General features: G+C 40.8%; 1 protein-coding gene across 1 annotated transcript in view; it reads left to right on the top strand.

Annotated features, from left to right (window-relative positions):
* Positions 1-24,248, top strand: part of optn (optineurin) — a 43,650-nt gene that overhangs the window by 1,420 nt on the left and 17,982 nt on the right. Inside the window, exons 2-9 of the mRNA XM_078235960.1 lie at positions 3,236-3,436; positions 13,082-13,275; positions 14,902-15,075; positions 16,102-16,178; positions 17,888-18,019; positions 18,492-18,687; positions 21,332-21,447; positions 24,043-24,213. Coding sequence (XP_078092086.1) covers positions 3,250-3,436; positions 13,082-13,275; positions 14,902-15,075; positions 16,102-16,178; positions 17,888-18,019; positions 18,492-18,687; positions 21,332-21,447; positions 24,043-24,213 — 1,247 coding nt within the window. The 5' untranslated portion in view covers positions 3,236-3,249. The remainder of the gene's footprint in view (positions 1-3,235; positions 3,437-13,081; positions 13,276-14,901; positions 15,076-16,101; positions 16,179-17,887; positions 18,020-18,491; positions 18,688-21,331; positions 21,448-24,042; positions 24,214-24,248) is intronic.

The following is a 24,248-nucleotide window of genomic DNA, read 5'->3' on the forward strand; positions in this document are numbered from 1 at the left end:
GGCAGTGGGTGCAGTATACTAAATCGCTTGGAAAGAACTTTAGGGACCTTCCTTGGGCAGTGAGAGGGAGAAGAGCAGGTGCTGCATCTCGTGCGCTTGCATGAAAAGGTATCATGAGAAGGGGAGGGGGTGATAGAAGAAGAAACTTGGATGCCAAAGAGTGCATGGACCCATCAGAAGGCTGAAAGGAAAGGGGAAGAGTGTTTGATCATAGCGTCATGTTAAAGGTGGTGGCACAGTGGTTATCACTGCTGCCTCACAGCGCTAGAGACCCGGGTTTGATTCCCGGCTTGGGTCACTGTCTCTGTGGAGTTTGCACATTCTCCCCGTGTCTGGGTGGGTTTCCTCGGGGTGTTCTAGTTTCCTTCCACAGTCCAAAGATGTGCGGGTTAGGTGGATTGGCCATGCAAAATTGCTCCTTAGTGTCATGGGGACTAACTAGGATAAATGTATGGGGTTGTGGGATAGGGTTTGGGTGGGATTGTGGTCGGTGAAGACTCAATGGACCGAATGGCCTCCTACACTGTAGGATTCTATGACTCTGATGTGTGGAAAGTGAGGACACAGGGGTCCTATTGTGATTCCCTGGGTGGGAGGGAAGGAGTGAGAGCAGCAAGTGCATGAAATAAATGGTCACAGTTGAGGACCCTTTCAATCTCAGTGGTGCAAATCCATTCGGTTGAGGAAAAATACATATTGGAAATGTTTCCAAACTAGTGCCATCTGTATCAACTCCACTTTCCCAGCTATCCTCATATCCATTGATTCCCTTAGTGTCCAAAAATTCTACAATCTCAATTTTAAACATGCTCGATGAGTGAGATCCACGGTGGTTTGAAAGTAAAGAATTCCAGAGACACATCCTCTGAATGAAGAAATTTCTCCTCATGGTAGTTTGAAAAATAATATGTTGCACAATTAAGGTTACGGAATATAATACAGCTAAAATAGTCCATAAAGATAATTTTGAATCAGATAGACAAGTCCCTAGTCTGAGCATCAATAGGAGCTGTGTTATCTGATTTTAACTAGGCCAGCTGTAAAGCTCTCAGTTTAGTTGGAGGTAGTTTTACTTCAATGTGATTGGATACTGCTTTGCATCATTGTGTGCGTTATGGCTCTGTTGGTAATCTCTCACCTCTGAATTAGTTGGAGTTCATAAGAACTAGGAGCAGGAGTCGGCCATCTGGCCCCTCGAACCTGCTCCGCCATTCAATAAGATCATGGCTGATCTTTTTGTGGACTCAGCTCCACTTACCCGCCCGCTCACCATAACCCTTAATTCCTTTACTGTTCAAAAATTTATCTATCCTTGCCTTAAAAACATTCAATGAGGTAGCCTCAACTGCTTCACTGGGCAGGGAATTCCACAGATTCATAACCCTTTGTTTGAAGAAGTTCCTCCTCAACTCGGTCCTAAATCTGCTTCCCCTTATTTTGAGGCCATGCCCCCTCGTTCTAGTTTCACCTGTCAGTGGAAACAACTTCCCTGCTTCTATCTTATCTATTCCCTTCATAATCTTATATGTTTCTATAAGATCTCCCCTCATTCTTCTGAATTCCAATGAGTATAGCCCCAGTCTACTCAGTCTCTCCTCATAAGCCAACCCTCTCAACTCCGGAATCAACCTAGTGAATTTCCTCTGCACCCCCTCCAGTGCCAGTATATCCTTTCTCAAGTAAGGAAACCAAAACTGTACACAGTACTCCAGGTGTGGCCTCACCAGCACCTTACACAGCTGCAACATAACCTCGCTGTTATTAAACTTCATCCCTCGAGCAATGAAGGACAAAATTCCATTTGCCTTCTTAATTACCTGCTGCATCTGCAAACCAATTCCTTGTGGTTCTTGCACAAGGACACCCAGGTCCCTCTGCACAAAATCCAATCCAGGAGCTTGAGAACACAAAAACGGAGGCTGACACTCCAGTATGATACTGAGGGAGTGCTGCACTGTTAAGAGGTGCTGTCTTTTGGAAGAGATGTTAAACTGAGGCCCCATCTATCTGCTCTGGTGGATGTAAAGGAGTAAGAAGTTTAACAACACCAGGTTAAAGTCCAACAGGTTTATTTGGTAGCAAAAGCCACTAGCTTTCGGAGCCCTAAGCCCCTTCTTCAGATGTAAAGGATCCCATGGTACAATTTCGGGCAGAGGGATCTGGGTGTCTATGCTCATGAATCACAGAAACATGGTATGCAAGCGCAGCAATAATATGCAGTAATAAAAAAGGCAAATGGGATGTTGACATTTATTGCAAAGGGACTGAAGTATAAAAGTAAAGAAGTGTTGTTGCAATTATATCAGGTGTTGGTGAGATCATATTTGGAGTATTGTGTCCAGTTTTGGTCCCCTTATTTGAGGAAGGATGTGGTGGCATTGGAGGCAGTTCAGAGGAGGTTCACCAGATTGATTCCGGGGTTGAAGGGGTTGACGTATGAGGAGAGATTCAACAGTTTGGGCTTACACTCGCTGGAGTTTAGGAGGATGAGAGGGGAACTGATCAAGGTGTATAAAATTTTAAAAGGGATTGATAAAGCAAATGGAGACCAAATGTTTCCTCTTGTGGGGCAGTCTAGAACAAGAGCTTACAGTATATGTTGAGAGGCAATAGATTTAAAACTGAGATGAGGAGGAGCTACTTCTCGCAGAGGGTGGTGAATTTGTGGAACTCACTGCCCCATAGTGGTTGGAGTCTGAATCGTTGAATGGTTTCAAGAAGGAGGTAGATATATTTCTAATAAAAAATAAGGAAAGAGGGATATGGGCAACAGGTAGGGAGGTGGATTTGAGACCAGGGAGAGATCAGACATGATCTGATTGAATGGTGGAGCAAGCTTGAAGGGCTGAATTTGCCTACTTCTGCTCCTAATTCCTATGTAAGAGCAGGGAAGTTATCCCCCAGTGACCTTGCTAATATCTATACCTTCAGCAAAATCACAAAAAACAGGTTATCACGTTGTTAGTGGGAGCTTGCTGTGTACAAATTGGCTGGCGCATTTCGTACATTTATAGCAGTGGCTACACATCACACTTCATCGGCTATGAAGCACTTTGAGACATCAGGTGGTTGTAAAAAGAGCTGTATAAATACAAGTCTTTATTTGCAAAATGAGCAGTAAAACTACACAATGTATAGTATTCATTGCCATGTAGGTATCAAAGTGTTTCTAATTAGTTTACAACTGTTTTGAGCAGTCAACCTTTTTACATTTTTAAATGTTTGTTTCTTTCAGAACAACGAAAGACAATGATGTGTTCTAACCAGTTAAATACTTCTGCCCTCGGACCGACTACACAGAATTTGAGTCCGGGTCTGCATGCTGTGAATGGTACTGCCATGAATGTCAATGGTCCCCACATGCTGGGGTCTTTTACCCCAGAAGATACCCTACAGCAAATGGATGAATTGATTAAGGAGAACAATGATTTAAAAGGTGCACTTATTCTTGTAGAGCATGGGCTAAAATAGCTGATTTATATCCAAGGAAATGTGTAATTTGCTGTGTCATTTATTCACAAGGTTGTTTAAATTCTGATACTGGTGGTAATTAAACTATGAAATTTAGAATCATAGAATCATAGAAACCCTACAGTGCAGAAGGAGGCCATTCGGCCCATCAAGTCTGCACCGACCACAATCCCACCCAGGCCCTACCCCCACATATTTACCCACTAATCCCTCTAACCTACGCATCCCAGGACTCTAAGGGGCAATTTTTAACCTGGCCAATCAACCTAACCCGCACATCTTTGGACTGTGGGAGGAAACCGGAGCACCCGGAGGAAACCCACGCAGACACGAGGAGAATGTGCAAACTCCACACAGACAGTGACCCGAGCCAGGAATCGAACCCAGGACCCTGGAGCTGTGAAGCAGCAGTGCTAACCACTGTGCTACCGTGCCGCCTTAAATTAATCTTAAATTAAATTTAAGATTATATTTCTATTCATTAGCAGCTGTCGATAGCTTTTACATTATGGAAATGATATATAGCAACAGATCAGGAGCTGCAGCTTAAAAAAATACATTGTTTTATGTAATTAAGTTGCATAGTTTTTTTTTCTAGTTTTAAACTGCTTTACCAAGGTAATTCCTTTCCTTGGCACCTTTTCTTGTTCAAAGGTAGGCAAGTGATTTTCCCTTGTTACTCTGCCTGTTCTTGTCTTGAATTAGCTTAGTTGCTTTTAGAAACTGATAGCTAGGGAATTAATTAGGAGGTAGGAGACAATAGGAATGATGGCCATATGCTGTAGTTGGCAAGCCGTGACTTGTGGTATCCCTCAGGAGTCTCAACATTTCACCAGATTTATAAATGACTTGATGGAGGAGTGCAGGGCCATATATCCAGGTTTGGCAATGATGCTAAGCGAAGTGGTGTACGGTAAGTAGTGTAAATGGAAGTTGCAAAGGGGGATTGATGGGTAAAACAATTGGGCAAGCTGGCAGATGGAGTTCAACTGAAGGTATTATCCACTTTGGAACTAAGAAATCTCAGTCTGAATCCCCAGACAGCAGATGAGCAGATAGATTTAGAGGCCATGTACAGAAATCACTTAAAACTGTAGACAAAACCTATTTAAAAAATAACAATCTTAACCTTGATCTTACGAGTTCTGAAATACAAATTGTATTTGTAGAAATTGTGTTGCAGTTCTATCCAGCATCTGGAATATTGCATTTAGTTTCAGACACTGTGCCTCAACAAGGATACATTGGCCTTTGGAGGGCATATGATACCTTTTCATCAGAATTATACTGGAGTTGAAATGTTTACATTATGTATAGACTGGGTTAAAGGTTTATCTAAGCAACATGATGAACTTGCATGGGAAATCATCAGGCAAACAAAGAGAAAATACAAAACCAAATTATCAAGGGATATAAAAATATTGGTGAGCAAACTGACATGCTGTCAAAGTTTTTTGTCTTGCACTCATCAGGACAGATGCAAGAATGTCAAATGTTTACTGCATGAAAATAGGGGTGCTGATTGGTTGAGATGTTGCCATCGAATACGCGGGGAGCTATTGTTCCCTATGCTTTTGTTTATATAAAACAGATGAAATACCTGGAAATTGCACCTGGACATGTTCCTTTGCTTGCAGAGGACAGGTCCCTGCATAGGTATATATTTGGCTTCTAGCAAGTGTAAATGAACTGCATTGCGAACCTGTCTGAATCTTAAGTTGGTTTCTAGTATAATTCTTAGCACACTTGGGATTGTTCAGCAAATGCTGCCGAATTGTGGAATTAACTTTAGACATTATGTTCTGAGTTGCATCATTTTGTACAGAAGAAACAAAAATATTCACTTCAATAGAGGATGAATTTGTAAAGAATATTAATATAGTTAAAATAGAGAGAAACTAGTTGGCAAAATAGTAGAGATCTAAAGCAGGACAAAACCTTGTCTTCATGATATGCACCAACGCAGAGTAAAGGAAACTTGGAAAGAATTAGCAGAGAGGATTAAAATGTTAGAAGATGGGGTGGTTCCACAGGACTGGCAATATTGTCCCAATATACAAAATGGGGCTAGAACGAAACCTGGGAATTGCAAACCAGTCAGCTTAATATCTGTGATAGGTAGGATACTTGAATCTACACCAGAAGGGTTGGACAGACTGGATGCAGGGATTTTGTTTCCTCTGGCTAGGGAGTCTAGGACAACAGTGTACGGTCTCAGATTACATGGTAGGCCATTTATGACTAAGATGAGGAGAAACTTCTTCACTCATCGTGGTGAACCTGTCGAATTCTCTACCACAGAAGGCTGTGGAATCCAAGTCACTGAATATATTTACCGAGGAAATAGATTTCCAGTCTTTAAATGTGTCAAGGCATATGGGGGAATGGTGTTGAGATGGAGGATCAGCCATGATCATATTGAATTGTGGAGCAGGGTCGAATGGCCTGCTCCTATTTTCTATGTTTTAAAAAAAAGTGTTGGGCATCTTATGCTGCAACTACCAATCTCCAGATGCAATTCTACAACTCATCCGCTTCATCCTGGACCACAACGTCTTCACCTTCAACAACCAGTTCTTCATCCAGACACACGGAACAGCCATGGGGACCAAATTCGCACCTCGATATGCCAACATCTTCATGCACAGGTTCAAACAAGACCTCTTCACCACACAGGACCTTCAACCAACGCTATACACTAAATACATCGATGACATTTTCTTCCTTTGGACTCATGGCGAACAATCACTGAAACAACTATATGATCTATATGATGACATCAACAAGTTCCATCCCACCATCAGACTCACCATGGACTACTCTCCAGAATTGGTTGCATTCTTGGATACACGCATCTCCATCAAGAATGGTCACCTCAGCACTTCACTGTACCGCAAGCCCACAGATAACCTCACGATGCTCCACTTCTCCAGCTTCCACCCTAAACACGTTAAAGAAGCCATCCCCAATGGGCAAGCCCTCCGTATACACAGGATCTGCTCAGATGAGGAGAATCGCAACAGACACCTACAGATGCTGAAAGACGCCCTCATAAGAACAGGATATGGCGCTCGACTCATCGATCGACAATTCCGACGTGCCACAGCGAAAAACCGCACCGACCTCCTCAGAAGACAAACTAGGGACACGGCGGACAGAGTACCCTTTGTCGTCCAGTACTTCCCCGGAGCAGAAAAGCTACGACATCTTCTCCGGAGCCTTCAACATGTCATCGATGAAGATGAACATCTTGCCAAGGCTATCCCCACACCCCTACTTCTTGCCTTCAAATAACCACACAACCTCAAACAAACCATTGTCCGCAGCAAACTACCCAGCCTTCAGGAGAACAGTGACCAGGCCACCACACAACGCTGCCATGGCAACCTCTGCAAGACATGCTGGATCATCGACACGGATGCCGTCATCTCATGTGAGAACACCATCCGCCAGGTACATGGTACATACTCTTGCGACTCGGCCAACGTTGTCTACGTGATACGTTGCAGGAAAGGATGTCCCGAGGCGTGGTACATTGGTGAGAACATGCAGACGCTACGACAATGGATGAATGAACACCGCTCCACAATCATCAGGCAGGAGTGTTCTCTTTCTGTTGGGGAACACTTCAGCAGTCACGGACATTCAGTCTCTGATCTTCGGGTAAGTGTTCTCCAAGGCGGCTTTCACGACACACAACAATGCAGATTTGCCGAGCAAAAACTGATGGCCAAGTTCCGCACACATGAGGACGGCCTCAACCAGGATCTTGGGTTCATGTCACACTATCTGTAACCCCCATGACTTGCCTGGGCTTGCAAAATCTCGCTAACTGTTCTGTCTGGAGACAATTCACACCTCTAACCTGTGCTTAACCCTCTCTCCACTCACATTGTCTGTACCTGTAAAGACTCAAATTCCAAGTATCTTGTAAATTGAGTTTGTGCCTATGTATGCCCTGTTTGTGAATACAACTCTTCACTCACCTGAAGAAGGAGCAAGACTCCAAAAGCCTGTGCTACCAAATAAACCTACTGGACTTTAACCTGGTGTTGTGAGTCTTACTGTGCTTACCCCAGTCCAATGCCAGCATCTCCACATCATCTTGTTATGGACAGGAGAAAGTCAGGGAAACTGACATTTCTCTCACCAACTGTCCTTAAGAAAAAGGTGTTTTGAATTATTTTATAACTATGCTACGACATGACATGTTTTCTCAAACCCTCAGTTTGTGTCATCTAATTTACTAATAACACGCAGCAAACCTGCCTTATGATTAACTCCAGGTTAATTTATTGCACATTCAAAACCCAGGAGGAGAAATATTTGCCAGTTCCCACTCCACAACAGACACATGCACAGTCAGAGGAGGGAAATAGAAAAAATAATAATTTTACAATTATATTAACAATTCAAGGGCCTTAAATGAATATTTGACGCAATATCCAGAGTCAAAAGCCAATGAGAAGTTATTTCAGGTAGGAATTCGTGCTCAGCTGGCTGAAGACCAGAGTTGTAGAGTTCACTTTACAGTTGGTGCTAATACTGCAAGATGAAGTTGGTACATAAAAACTGCGTCAATTTTACAGGCACTGGAAAGAAATCTTCCAGCAAAGGGAGGCCTTGAGGAGGAGGCTGTTGTACAGGCTGGAGTTCTGCTTCTTGGTGGTTCATTGGTTGGATGTTTGACAGCAGACTGCCATGATGTTGTGTTAAAACTGTCCAAAAGGCCTTGGGTCATGTGACATGGCCCATTAATGGTTAATTGCAAATTAACAATCAGTTTCTGTACTTCTGGCCTGCATTCCATTGCTTGTCCTTGGGAGATAGACGAGGTAGCTATTAGCATCTCTTTCGGAATAATGAGTTTTGATCTCTCTTGTGGTAGTTTAGGTTGGGAAGCCAGTTTTTCTACACTTTCTCCGCTTTCATTGATTACATAGGGTCTGCATAATGAGGTGTAAGATTCCACGGGCTGAGAGAGGATTTTTTTTGTTCTTTTAACTCCTGTGGTTGCTTCGAGAACAAAGGGCCAATCCTGTGGTTGTGATTTGTAGCAGCCAACTTTTATTGGTTCAGCAGAAGGTCAATTTTTTTTAAATGGCAGAAGAATGAAGTTTTGGATTTCTTTTCATGTAACAATTGAAAAGCGGAACATTTGGGGCAACTGTTGTTAATAATTTGAATTACTGGTCTGGACTTTGGAATTAGTAATACTGATACCAAACTGCAGTGGTATGGCTATTAGTGGAGTAGAACACAATAGATAAGATATTGGGAAACTTGCAGACTAAACAATTCAGTAGCAAATGAGTTTTAACATATATAAATCTGAGGTAATGCACTTTGATAGGAAGAACAGAAACAGCTTAAAAAAAGAGGAGGAATGTGTTAGAAGAGCAAAGGGATCTCTGAATATGGCAGAGCAAATCATCAAAAGCGAATTTCGGATAAACAATTTAAAATGCTACAAGCACTGGGAATTATTTCTGAGGTGTAGGATTGCATAGATGGAGAGAATGTTTTCACTTGGGGAGAATCCAAAACTATGGGCCATAAATGCAAGATACTTAGTACTAACCCAGTAGGGAAATGAGGAGAAATATCGTTATTCAAGTGATTAGAATATAGAATTTATGACCACCAGTGATAGCTTGCATGCATTTGAGAGACTAGTGGATGAGAGAAAAGGGAGCAGAAAAACATGTTGAAAGGCTCAGATGAGTGTGATGGAATGGGGGGAGACTCTAATGAGAAATAATTGCCAGCACAGCCTAATTGGGCTGAATGGCTAGTTTCTGTGTTACATGCAGTGTGTTCAGTTGAATCTCATTGTATTGTTCCAGATGATTGAAGATTTTGATGAATACAGAGTCTGAAACCAAGAGGGCATATTAATAAAATGCGAGTTTGGCCGTTTATGTTTAATATCAGGAAGGACTTATTCACACAAAAAACAGTGGAAATCTGGAACTCTTTTCCCCCATAAACTGTTGAGGCGGGGGGGTCAATTGAAAATTTCAAAATTGCGATTGCTGGAGTTTTGTTGGGAGAGACTATTAAGGGATATGGAAACATGGCTGATAAATGGAGTTAAGGTACAGATCAGTGTCTAAATGAACGGTATGAACACTGAATGATCTTTTGCTTTTTTGAGACATGGTTAGGGGCTTTTATGCATTTTTTTTCTCAAAGTGGCAGCTCTGTTTTAATAGTTTGCCATTCTGGGTATAAATTTGTTAAAAATTACATTTACAAAATATTTGAATAAACTTCTGCACAGAGAGCCTAAAGAGATATCAAATGTGCCCTGCACTGTTGGCATTCTTCCAGGAAGCCAAAACGTCAGCTGTAGTTAACCAAGGGCCCTGTCAGCTGATAATGATAAATAACTGGGGATTTTGAAAGGAAGGATGGGAAAAAACATTTTTTTATTTTAAAAAAAATTGATATTCAACTGGATTCAGCCACAGGTGGTAAGAGTAGGGAGAAAATAACAAGATTATAAACCCTATGTAAATGGGCATTTCTCAACTAGCTAGCCTTTTTTATAGACAAATTGGAATTTACAATATTGTGGATTTTATTATTTTAAGCTCCTGTACGTGATTCTGCATAAAAAGATTAGCAGAACTCTTAAATCTGCTTTCCACATCTCTGCTGGTTAGCCCCAGTCTACTGACCTCCACACAACAGGCCATTTGTGTTTGATTTTCTGTGCTCAATTTCTTTCTCTGTAACCTTGAAGCGCATTACCAACCAGATGCGTATCTAGTTTGTTCATGAAGGATTCATTCAACAGTGTCAACTTACTTGCCACAGATTGTGTTATATACCTCATGAAATGGCAGGAAACTTGTGCTATTCTCTCAAATTAATTTAAAACCGTGGCCTGATAATTCTTTAATCTTAAGGTGCTTGTCTAAATCAAGATCGTCTGCATCCTTCAGACTTTTAGAGGCTCCAGTCCTGCAGGGAACCGGGCAGTAAAATAGCAGTGGCCAGGTTGAATATTTCAAAAGGCACAATGACTCGCAGGTCCGACTTAGTAATTGTATTCAAGATATAAACCACTATCCATTATTGGTCATTGAGTGTCTTTAAGACAGAGATAGATAGGTTCTTGATTAATAAGGGGATCAGAGGTTATGGGGGAAGGGCAGGAGAATGGGGATGAGAAAAATATCAGCCATGATTGAATGATGAAGCAGACTCGATGGGCTGAGTGGCCTAATTCTACTCCTATGTCTTATGGTCTTATTACTAACATCACGGTAGCACAGTGGTTAGCACTGCTGCTTCACAGCTCCAGGGACCTAGGTTCGATTCCCGGCTTGGGTCACTGTCTGTGTGGAGTTTGCACATTCTCCTCGTGTCTGCGTGGGTTTTCTCCAGGTGCTCCAGTTTCCTCCCACAGTCCAAAGATGTGCGGGTTAGGATGATTGTCCATGCTAAGATTGTCCCTTAGTGTCCTGAGATGCGTAGGTTAGAGGGATTAGTGGGTAAATATGTAGGAATATGGGGGTAGGGCCTGGGTGGGATTGTGGTCGGTACAGACTCGATGGGCCGAATGGCCTCTTTCTGCACTGTAGGGTTTCTATGATTCTTTCTATGAAAGTAAGAGCTTGATGTTTTATATCAGATGTGCAAGTTGAGAGGTTGTTGGATAATAAATAGATGACACTGGTACATAATTTATATCAACCCCACCCCTCATGAGCATTTCTATTGTTGGAAAATGTTCATGTTTAATTGGGACTGCAGGTTGAAGTTTGTCTTTGTCAATAAATTGTACCTCTCCAATCAGCTTTTGAAAATATGTTGGGAATATAAACCAACATAAAAGATTGCATTTCCCACAACGTTATTACTGGTTGCATCGAGAAGAGATATTGACTCTCACTTGGTAAAGATTGGTATTGTGGAGCGTTTTCTGATTGATTAAGCACATGAGCAATTTTGTTTTGAATTTATCATTTTGCAAAAAGTCCGTTAAATTCTAGGACCTAAAAAAATACTCAAATTGTGCTGAGGGAATGAGCTGCTATCGTTTTTATAAAGATATTTGTATGACCATGGAAAGTATTTTTGCAAGGGTCGTTCCATGCATAATATCTAGTACTTTCTACTTTGACAAAAGCAAACCAGAGTACTAATACTTGCTGGCTTTGTGCCTTTGTATTCTTGTTGCAATTTCAGCGACAAAACTTTTTAAAATAGGGCTGCATGGTGGCACTGCTACCTCACAGCGCCAGGGACCTGGGTTTGATTCCCAGCTTGGGTCACTGTCTATGCAGAGTCTGAACGTCCTCGCCATGTCTGTATGGGTTTCCTCCAGGTGCTCCGGTTTCCTCCTACAGTCTGAAAGGCATGCTGGTTAGGTGCATTGGCCATGCTAAATTTTCCCTCAGTGTACCCGAACAGGTGCCGGAGTGTGGAAACTAGGGGAATTTCACAGTAACTTCATTGCAGTGTTAATGTAAGTCTACTTGTGACACTGATAAATAAACTTAAAACTTGAAATAATTTCAGGAATAATTATTTAACAAACAAAAAGCTTAGACTGGAGCTCTTTTAACCATGAGTGCTTGCTCTGATTTGATTTGGTAGTTCAGAATGTGTATTTTTAAAAGCACAATTGTGGTCTAATTTTTATGTCCATTTGAAGATTTACTGTCTCAAAGCTCTTTAGTGCCTGAAATAGTTGCACAGCAGTGGCCCCATCTCAAATAGATTGATAATAACAGGAACCCATCTAAATTAAGCTATTTATGATATTAAATTGCTGCATGTTAAGAGTCTGTTGGCAGTGCTTTTAAGAAAATAGGTATTTACTGTCACTGATCTCAGTACCCCTCCATTTGAACTCCAGTCCTGAGTGAAGCAGCTAACTCACTCTACATCTACACGTGGCGACTGCATTCCAGTTCCAGCTTACTCCTTAACGTTATGTTGTGGACCCTTTGGACAGTCGGAACAGAATTTTGGGTCCTTGGCCCCCAACTCGTCAACAGCTCAACTAGAAGTAGAAGAGCCAAAGCGGTGATTGGCACAGCGAACTTTAGTTGGATAGCACGTAATGAATCCTAGCCTTAGTTGCACGTTATCTTTTGCACAGGGCCTAAGTAACTAAATAACCTTTTGAACCTCGCTAGACACAATAGAATGTTTTCAGATCCCTGTTCAGCACCATTTTATGTTTGATAAAATCACAAAAGACGTTTTACAAAAAGAAATTGAAAAGTTTTGTTTCAATGAGAGGCACAGGCTTGGAGGGCCGAAGGGCCTGTTTCCTGTGCTGTACTGTTCTTGTTTTAATTATATAAAAATTAGTGAGAAATGGCAACCATTGGAGTGAATTCCCCCACCTCTAATATAATTCTATTTTTCTGGTTGCCGCAGTAATTTACTGCATTACAGATATATTTTAGTAAGCCGATTAAAAGTCAATTGTCAAAAAAGAGTATTTGTCTGTTGTGAAGCTTTTTTTAAAAAAAGATCTTTCACGAAATTACAGAAATATTCTTTTAGATTAGACTTAATTTTACAGGGAAAGTTTCAAATTATTTAATTTTTTTGTAAACCAAGTATTGGTGATTGTGTCTTACAGAAGCAATCAAGCAAACAAATCATGCAATGAAGGAGCGTTATGAAGAGCTTGCAACTTGGCGGGAGAAGCAGAGGGAAGAACGGGAGTGTATTCAAAAAAAGTTTGAGGAGGCCAAAGCCCGACTAACAGACCTTGTTGCAGAGAATGACAGCTTGAAGATCAAAATCCGAGAATTAAATAGCAATAGTTTACAGGTATGTAAAATAAGGATTGAAGATTTTCAGAATTATCTGTACATGCAGTTCAGTTTCAATGTAGATATGGAGGCGGTAGTGCAGCATTATTGTCACTGGACTTGTAATCCAGAGACCCAGGATAATCCTCTGGGGATCCGGGTTCAAATCCCACCATAGCAGATGGTGGCATTTAAACTCAATGAAACATCTGGAATTAAAAGTTTAATTACGACCATGAAACCATTACCGATTGTCGTTTTAAAAAAAACAATCAAAGAGCCCTTTAGGGAAGGAAGCCAGCTGTCCTTACCTGGCCTGGTCTACATGTGAATCCAGACACACAGCAACGTGGCTGACTCTTAAATGCCCTCTGAAATGACCTAGCAAGCCACAAAGATAACACAAAGGAATGAAACCAGATAGACCACCCAGCATTGTCCTAGACACCGGAAAGGACAATGGCAAATCCAGCCCTGTCAACCCTGCAAACTCCTCCTTACTAACATCTGGGAGTTTGTGCCAAAATTGGGAGAGCTGTCTCACAGACTAGTCAAGCAACAGCCCGACAAAGTCATGCTCATGGAATCATACCTGACAGATAATGTTCAATAATGTCCTTTAGGGAAGAAAATCTGCCCTCCTTACCTGGGTCTGACCTACATGTGACTCCAGAGCCACAGCAATGTGGTTGATTCAACTGCGCTCTGAAATGGCCACTCAGTTCAAGGGCATCTAGGGATGGGCAATAAATACTGGCCAGCTAGCAATGCCTATGTCCCATGAATAATAAAAAAGAAGTCCCAGGCACCATCATCACCATTCCTGGGTATGTCCTGTCTCACTGGCACAAAGGTATACAGTCAGGAAGGAGTTGCCCTGGGAATCCTCAAAATCAACTTTGGACCCTACGAAGTCTCATGGCACCAGGTAAAACATAGGTAAAGATTTGAATAAATTATAATTTTAGATTTGAAGTACTTCAAAGTACTTGCGCAATTGAGTTTGAAGTACTTGCTCAATTAAGTTTACTTAAGTGTCACAAGTAGACTTACATTAACACTGCAATAAAATTACTGTGAAAATCCCCTACTTACCACACTCCGGCACCTGTTCAGGTACACTGAGGGAGAATTTAGCATTGCTAATGCATCTAACAAGCACGTCTTTCAGACTGTGGAAGGAAACCGGAACACCTGGAGGAAACCCACGCAGACATGAGGAGAACGTGCAGACTCCACGCACTGGCCCAAGCTGGGAATCAAACCCAGGTGCCTGTCGCTGAGGCAGCAGTGCTAACCACTGTGCCACCGTGCCGCAATTAACTATGAAAATGGAAACTTCACTGAATTTTAAAAAGTAATTTACCTCATTTAGATGGAAAGAATCTATGACCAAAGCTCTACCACTGATTCTGAGGCGAGCAAAGTTCCCAGAACAGAAATCTTCATTGGCCTCGGGCGGAATTTTACGATCTTGCCTGAGCGAGGCCATAACATCCCGCCCGATGACACCACAAACTATACTTGATCCGTTGGAATGGAATGAGCTTTATGTGCACAAGTTTTCCTCGCATTCCATGCTTTCTTGTGTTGGTAAGTAATCTGTTGGATAGTTTTTTTAAACATCATTTTTATTTTCTGACAGGGAGTACCCAAAGATGCGTGCTCTAATCTGGTGGAACAAGATGTTCAGCAACTCAAAGCACTTGTCAGCAGGCTGCAGACAGAAAAAGCTGATTTGGTTGCCATGAATTCAGAGCTTCTGCTGAAGTTGGGTGCCACAGCATCTGATGATTCATTTGTTGAAATTCGAATGGTGGTATGTAGGAAAAGTAAATCTTGAAACAATGGAATTGCAGTTCATATTAGTGCCCGAACTTTGTTATTGTTAGTGTACGATTATACATTGTTACACTAAAATCAGGACAAAGAATGTAGTATAAATTAATAGTTTGTCTAGATCCTGCTCCATTTAAGAGCCAAACCAAGCTTGCGCTATGGACCAAATGTGTGAAAGTTGCAAAATGCCAACACACCACGTTTATAAAATGAAGGAACTCAACTGCATCATAAAATTACATTCCCGGGTCCAATTGCTGTGACTACTGCTCTTGAGAACGTGGCTTCCAAAAGGCAGCAAGCATAAAAGGTTCTGGGTCGGATTGGAGGGTTATGGAGGGAGGAAGGAGGTCAGTGGTGGGGACAGAAGAAAGCAGATCCATCTGTGGTATTCACTCAAGTTCTGATCAGTTCAAGAGCAGTAGTGACAGAGGCTTAGGAACACGCTGATTGGAATCTTGGATGGGAAGTACAAATTTTAAAGTTTATTTATTAGCGTCACAAGTAGGCTTACATTAACACTGCAATGAAGTTACTGTGAAAAGCCCCAAGATGCCACACTCTGGCGCCTGTTCGGGTACACTGGGGGAGAACTTGGCATGGTCAATGCACCTAACCAGCACATCTTTCGGACTGTGGGAGGTAACCGGAGCAGCTGGAGGAAACCCACGCAGATATGGGGAGAAAGTACAGACTCCACACAGACAGGAATCGAACCCGGGTCCCTGGCGCTGTGAGACAGCAGTGCTAACCACTGTGCCACCCATGTACATGAACATATATGAAGGATCTAAAAGTAATGATAAAAGCAAAAAGGATGGTAAAGTTTGTACAATATTAAATGGCTAGAATTTTTCTGAAAAGTTTAGGTGTTAACTTGTTGAGATTTGTTGATTTTGGAGCGTACTGTATTTTTAAGCAGTTAAAGGCGTTTTTAACATTGAGCAATTACACCACAGCAGCAAACAATGCAATTTGCAGGCATTGATGCTCTCTCATTCTGCAGGAGGATGTTGATGATGGCGAACTAAAAGCAGCAAAGCAGTTGCAGTGCCAGGATACAGACAGCCAGACAGTCTATACGTAAGTGATTTCATTTGTTTGTGTGTTTGATTATGCTATTCAAACTTCTATTGCTGCACGTTTTGTATGAGTTGTAAAAATGACTTGATTTTAAATCATCTTGTGTAAATTTTACATCACAGTAAACTCTTGTGCAAACAATATCCATTGAAGAATTCACTGAAAAAAAAATGTTTATCATGTCCTGCTTTTCTCAGAATCCGATTGCTACCTCAAATTAGCAAAATGCACCACTTAGTTTCATTTCAATACCATGATCAACATCAAATACGTAGAGTACTTTGTTGAATGGAGGAAGTTGGCAGTGGCTTGAGAATGGCTGACAGAAATACAGCATCACAAATCATGCCACACCATAGAATTCTGTTGCTGGAAAAATTGCTGACAACAGGCTAAGACATCCTACTTGATTTTGTCTGCAATAAATAGAATGGACAGTTTTAGAACTATAGAAAAGTTACGATGCAGAAAGAAGCCATTCTGACCTTCATGGCAGCCAAGAAAGAGACAAAGGAAGCCAGCTGATCACTTTCCAGCATCTGGTCCATAGCCTTGCAGATTGCATCACTTCAGATGCAGACCCAGCACCTTTTAAATTACTTCAGCATTTCAGCCTCAACCACTAGCTCAGGCAGTGAGTTCCAAATGCCCACCACCCTCTGGGTGAAAATTCCTTCCACCAATCACCTTAAATCCATGCCTCTTGGTAATTGATCCCTCAGCGAGAGGAAACCAATCTTTTCTGTCTAAGCCCCTCATAATTTTGTACATATCAATTAGATCACCCCTCAGTCTTCTCTGGTCTAAGGAAAACACAGTAAGGAGTCTCACAACACCGGGTTAAAGCAACCCTAGTCGATCCAATATCCCCTCTTGGCTGCAATTTACAAGACCTGACAACATTCTTCTATGCAGAGTGAATCTGCTGTTGACAGTGCACCACAGTTCGTGACCATTTTGTGATTATGTTTGAACTTTGCATTGCGCAATTTGTACAATGGTGAAGTTTCAATCGTGACTCTTCAATAATCGCTTTGGTTGTCTTTTGTGTTCTTGTGTTTTGGTGTTTTGCAGTGAGAGATAAAAATATAAGCAGAAATTGACTTCAAATTAAATGAAATGAACTGATAAGTGTGTATTAACGAGGATAGAACTAGAGCTGATCAACACATTTTCTTTGGAAGACCGAGTAGAAACATGAACAACTTAAAAGGACTGATGTCCATAAGGTGGAATAAAATGCTGCATATTATGGGGAATTAGAAAAAAATCCAACAGATTTGTGTAAGGGTCCCTGCAGAAGCGATTACAGCAGGTGGCTTTCAATGTAAAATACAGATGAAGATAGATTATCACATGCCTTAGCTGAGCAAATTTCCTTTTAGGCTTCCAGGATCATGAAATTGTCACCTCTGGAATTTTGTTAGTTATGTTTGAATTCTTTGATATCTTGCTGCTTTGCAAGATTAGTTTCAAGGCTTCTGACAAATTTGATGAAGCTTTACCTTTTCAGAAGTTGTACTTAATTGAAATTTGTCCTCTTTGGAAGAATCAATAAATGAAATTCATAATTATATTTGATCTGTTAAAGGACAATTTTCAAGAATTAAAAAAGTATTTTTCCGAATTGTGTTTTATCATCAGTAATAATTTGAAATAATTAATACTTGTGTATTTAAATTATATTTTGATCAATCATTTGGAGACAGGTCAAAAGTTGATGATCCTAGGAAACGTCTACTGTCAGAAGAGTTAACAGTCAGCCAACTCCTTCATATGCTGAGGGACAAGACTTTGAGTTTGGAAAAACTTGAACATGAACTTGAATTATCAAACCAAAGGTAAAGGGTTTTGATGGCTGTGTAAATGCCTTTATTAGGAGCCTTTAAGTACTTGGCATTTTAATTCACAGTTTAATATAGTGAGTACTTTTGTGAATTGTGGATACACAATTGGCTGAAATGTGCAAACTTCAATGTTATTCTTGAATTTGATTCGACCTTCTAATGATGTAGCAATTGTGTGAAACGCGAAGTTGCATTTTGTGTGATTTGGATAATCTTGGAAAAGATTGTGCCATTTATTATTGGTTAGATTATAAATTAGAGTCAAATTCTAACAGAATCTGAAGGACACTAAGAGTTAAGTTTGGAACCGTTAACCACTTTTTTGTAAATTCAACTATAATTAAGATTCTTGGTCTTGTACTTGGGGGAAAAAAAAATTATTATTTGAGTTCTTTTATCATTTGAGATGAGCTTTCATTGTGCTCCTTTGTGGAAAGTAGTCACACAACTTGACAATATTTTTCAGGATTTCAGAGCTGAAGAAATCTAGTGAAACAAGTGACAGTACGACGCAGACCGAGGAGAATGCAGCAAAGCAGCCTTTGTCTGATACTAAACAGGAATTGGCATCCGAGACTCCGGTGATTAATGTCAGTGTAGAACAACAGAATATTAAAACAGTGGCTGCTCCAGTAGAAGGGATGAATAGTCCAAACAAGCAAGTAAGTGGACAATGTTTGTAAAATTGAAACGGATCCCCTATTTGCGATGATGGGGAGTTATTTGTTTGTTTCAGAAACATTGGCGCTGCTTGATGAACAAAGACCAAGGTCAAACTTTAACCATCTTGGTCGTTGCATTATGTGAGAATGAAGTTGCTGATTATCAAAGAAAGAAAGACTTGCATTTACAAAGCTGCTTTATCACCTTTCATAACATACAGCATCCCGAAGTACCTTCAGAAGTGTAATCACTGCTGTAATGCTGGAAAAATGGTAGCCAATTTGCACATAGCAAGCTCCCACAAATGAAAAGGAAATATGTAACCAGCTGATCTGGTTCACCGTTGATTGAAGTTTATTTATTATTGTCACAAGTAGGCTTACATTAACCCTGCAATGAGGTTACTGTGAAAATCCCCTAGTCACCACACTCCGCTGCCTGTTTAGGGACACAGGGAGAATTTAGCATGGCCAATGTACCTAACCAGCATATCTTTCGGACTATGGGAGGAAACTGGAGCACCCAGAGGAAACCCACACACACACAGGGTGAACATGCAAACTCAACACAGACAGTGACCCAAGCCAGGAATTGAACCTCAGTCCCTGGCGCTGTGAGGCAGCAGTGTTAACCACTGTGCCGCCCACAGGATGTTGGGAGAACTGTGCTCTTATTTCAGTAGTACTGTGGGATCTTTTAAGTCCACCTGAGAGGACAGGCTGTGCTGCAGTTCAACATCCTGCCTGAAAGTCAAACTATCCAATAGTGTGGCGCTCTTTCAGTATTGTAGTGAATGCTAGCCTCGATTATATGCCAAATTCTCCAAAGTGAGACTTGAATCTACGCACATCTGGCTCAGAGCCAAGAGTGCTACCATTGAGCCAAGGCTGACTGATACTTGCATTGGAAGCTATAGAATCAGGATCAGAGAATCCCTACAGTGCAGAAGGAAGCCACTTGGCCCATCAGGTCTGCTCCGACAACAATCCCACCCAGCCCCTATCCCCGTAATCCCACATATTTACCCAGCTAATCTCCCTGACACTAAGCGGCAATTTAGCATGGCCAATCAACTTAGCCTGCACTTCTTTGGAGTGTGGGAGGAAACTGGAGCACTCGGAGGGAACCCACGCAGACACGGGGAGAACATGCAAACTCCACACAGACAGTGACCCGAGGCCGGAATCGAACCCGGGTCCCTGGCGCTGAGGCAGCAGTGCTAACCACTGGAAGTTAGTATGTTTTGGAGGTTCTTAGAGTAATCTGAAATAAAAATGCGACCAAGGAATATGACCCAGAATTGGAATGTTCAAGGAAGCTTTGCAAAACATGATAGATCCCGATCAACTCCGAATTCGCCACAAAAACTAAGTGGAGAATTCTGGAATGTTCCGTCATTTCAATTTTCACAGACAGGGGCGAGTGTTGGAAGGTGAGTGAAGCAATGCAGGGAAGAACTGAGGCTACAGAGTTGTGGTTTTTCAGATGCTTTCCCCAAGACGTGCTACACTTACCCAGGTGTGATATCTCTCATCACTAATACACTGTGTTGCAAAATTATTTTTTCTGTAAGAAATCTTAAATGATCTAATTTAATTCAAATGCAATTAATGGTATATGCTCCGTTGATTTGCCACACTCATTGGACCATTGTGTGTGTGGGTTAAATTTGAATTTATGCCACTTTCAAATTTAGTCATACAAAAAACCTTATTGAACATTTATACAAATCAGATTTTGTTTCAGTTTTTGCTTCATGTCCAGTTTTATACTTTGGGATATAGCCATATCTACTTTCATGACTGCTATGTAAGACTCTAAGTAAGATCCGTTGTTTAGCCCATTCCAATATCTAAATCTAGCTTTTCATTATCCAGTCTTGTGTATATTATTTCCCTCAATTATGCATTGTCAAAATAATCAGTTTGTTTTTAAAAAAAGGAAAGAAAACTTTCCTCAGCCAACAGATGATGATTATGCCAAGTTTGGGGGTATTTGCTAAAATATGAACTAATGCACAGTCTTTGTAACTGACGCTAACACAGGTTTCACACCAGAGAAATGAAAACAGTTGTTATTTCACAGTATAGAGGTATTTGATAACAGCATTGGTCATCTAAACTGTGATTGTTAATGCACTAGGTAAACAGCATTGTGGCCTTTTTTTTTATTGATTTGTGGGACATGAGTATCGCTGGCTGGCCAGCATTTAATGCCCATCTCTAGTTGCCCTTTGAGGGCAGTTCAGAGTTAACCATGTTGCTGTGGCTCTGGAGTTACGTGTAGGCCAGACCAGGTAAGGACAGCAGATTTCCTTCCCAAAAGGGCATTAGCGAACCAGATGGATTTTTCCGACAGTCGACAATGGTTTCATGGTCATCAGTAGATTCTTAATTCCAGATTTTTTTTATTGAATTCAAATTCCATCAACTGCCGTGGTGGGATTCGAACCCAGGTCCCCAGAACATTCGCTGAGTTTCTGGATTAACCATCTAGTGATAATACCACAGGCTGTCGCCTCCCCATACTTAATAATGGTTATAGAATGATCTCCTTAGAATAAAATATCGGCAGCATTATTTAATTCCATTACTATATAAAGTTATCAGTCAGATTAATGAAATGCTATTTGTATCTTACTAGCCTCCAAATGAAGTTGACGCATTAAAGTCGCAAGTGATGTCATTGGTAAAAGACTTGCAGGAAGCCCAGGAAAAGCTGGATGAAGCTGAAAACATGAAGAAGTCTCTTCAGGAGAGGTAAGAAATGTGCTTAAAAATGGATTAGTAGATTGAATCTGGAGAAACTATATTGGGTCTAAGAAATAGATTTTGTTTTTAATGCTTAAGATATATTTCAGATTATCAAAGTTGAGTTGAGAAGAACTGCTGCAGACAATCCTAATATATTTTAAACTGAACATCAATCGCTTGGCCTTGTAAAGGTATATACGGGTGTCATTGACACACTAACTCTGTATGTAATGACTTAATAATCTTTGATGCTCTGCAAGGGTGGAGAACATCCTTTCTTCCAGGACAGGAAGGAAAGTGGCCGTTGACTTCATTGAATAACTAACAATTTGTCATTAAAGTATTATATTGAAAGGATTAGTGTTAAGTCTGCATGGTTTGCTAACAAAGAACATAGATGTCCAGCTATGGTTCTCCTGCCAGAACAATCATGGAAGTGAATCTCAGCCTGATAACTCTATGTAAAGGAGCTTCTCTTGCATGTAATCTTATATCTTTAGCCCTTGTTCTAGACTCAGCAACTAATGGACACAGTCAGTTTCTTCCCCCATCCAACATCATCTATATCATTCAAAGCAACTTTTAATCTGGGTTGCTATTCTCCCTTTAATTCCTCACTCCTTTAATCTCCTGTAATCCCACGTGGTGTTCTAGACAAAGATTTTCCTCAAGTCTAGTTGCACTAATTCCACTTTAATTTCCTCACCTGTGGTGCTATCTCAGAGTTCTGAGTTTTGACAGTCATATTTATCCCCTTTTGAAATCTGTGCGGGATGCCTCTGTTTCCACTTTATCCAGATAAATGGTCATTTTACTTCTAGTCAGAGACTGCAGAATTTTCCCGATCACAGATGTTGAATGGCCTATAATGACCTATATTCGCTTCCTATTTTTTAAATGTCATAAACTACGTTGGCCATTCCTCAGCCCTTTGGTGCACATCTGCACTCAGTAGATGAAATAAAACTTCTGGGCCCTCGGCAATTTCCTCCCTCACCTCTATCAGACTCTGCGATGCAACGGTGATATTAGACCCTGATGTTTCTTCCTTTAGCTAAGTAACTGGTAAAACTATCTACCAAGTTTTTTTTCTATCTATATAAAATGTTGTGTTTATCCATCTTCATACCACTGACGTTTCTCCAGTGCATCAGTATTCATCTCCACTCTCGATTTCTTCTTCATTAGTAAAGACTGATGAGAAGCACTTACCAAATACCAATTTTTTTATCATTCAACTTCTCCTCACGGGTCCCACCTTCACGTTTCTCTTGCAACTGACACCCTTGTAAAAAAAATTTTTTTAATCTGAAAAATGCTCAACAGACCAAGTAGCATCCACAGTAAATGGGAACCAAGTAAAAGAGTCAGTTGGGAATGCAGTCTGAGGAGAAAGCTGAACTTGTAAAATATTATTCCTTTTGGTGCTTTGTGATTTTTTTTTTCCTTACTGTGCCTTTAATCCTTTTCTCCTGTTTTCTTACTCCTATAGTTTTTGCATTATTAAAGACACAAATAGCTTTTTTCTACAACATTAATTGATTTCTAACCTCCTTATCCATACATCCTAAAACCATGTATAGTTCGTTATTAATGGAACATTCTTATTCTGTACTTCTCTCATGAGGAGCAAGGATAAATTAGAATATGGGTTAGCCAGTAACTAACCCTCAGTATTTCTGCAACCACCTGCATTTCACAGACATCTTAGTGTATGATTAAACAGCAACATTTGTAGATGCCTGGGAGCGGGTTTACCAGGATGTTGCCTGATCTGGAGAGTTTTAGTTATGAAGAGAGATTGGATAAGACTGGCGTTGTTTTCCTTGGAGCAGAAGAGACTGAGGGGCGACATGATTGAGATGTATAAAACGTATCAAGGGGCGTAAATGGAGTAGACAGGAAGAGAATTTTCCCCTTGGCGGAGGAATCAATAACTAGGGGGGCATAGATTTAAGGTCAGAAGCAGGAGTTTTAAAAGGGGGTGTGAGGAAAAACTCTTTCACCCAAAGGGTGGTGAGAGTCTGGAACTCACTGCCTAAAAGGGTGGTGGAGGCAGAGACTCTCATAATATTTATTTAGATGTGCACTTGCAATGCCAAGGCATAAAGACTATGGGCCAAGTGCTGGAAAGTGGGATTTGAATAATAGGTTGTCTGTCTTTGACTGGCACAGCCAAGATGGGCCAAAGTTGCATTTTAAAATGTTTGTGAATTTTATGGGGAGCAGGGAGGATGCAAGTGTCAAAACTGATTTTACTAGAGTTATCGTTCCGCACCATTAATGCCCCTAGATGGATATTAACACCTGTAGTAGAGAACTGGATGATTTTAAACAACAAAACGTTTCAGAAAGTATGCATGTGCTTTTAATGTCACCATAACTTTTCAAAGAGCAAAAATATCTGCCATCAAACTGCTTTGCGGAATGTAAAATTTTGGCCCAACCCGAGATTTAATCTAAAATGAAAATTTTAACCATTTAAGAATTTGAATAGTTTCCTTTTCCTTTTCAATTCAATTTGCCTGATGTTTGTGGTTGGTACAGGAAAAGCATTATCTGTAGTGTAACAAAATTATTAACCCACTTCATCTCTTTCAGGTGTCTGGATTTGGAACAAAAGCTGGCTGGCAGCCAGGTGTGTGTGGAGGAGACAAGGCAACTGAAGTTTTCCAATGAAAAGCTGAAGCTGCAAGTGGAAAGCTTGCAGTCAGAACAGCAAATTGACCAGACAAAATTAACAGATGAAAAATTGAAACTAGCAGAGGAAAAGTAAGTTTTTTTTTTAATGGTAGGTTTACACTTTT

This window comes from Mustelus asterias, chromosome 19 (genome assembly GCF_964213995.1).
Source record: "Mustelus asterias chromosome 19, sMusAst1.hap1.1, whole genome shotgun sequence".
In the NCBI taxonomy this organism is placed as follows: Eukaryota; Metazoa; Chordata; class Chondrichthyes; order Carcharhiniformes; family Triakidae; genus Mustelus; species Mustelus asterias.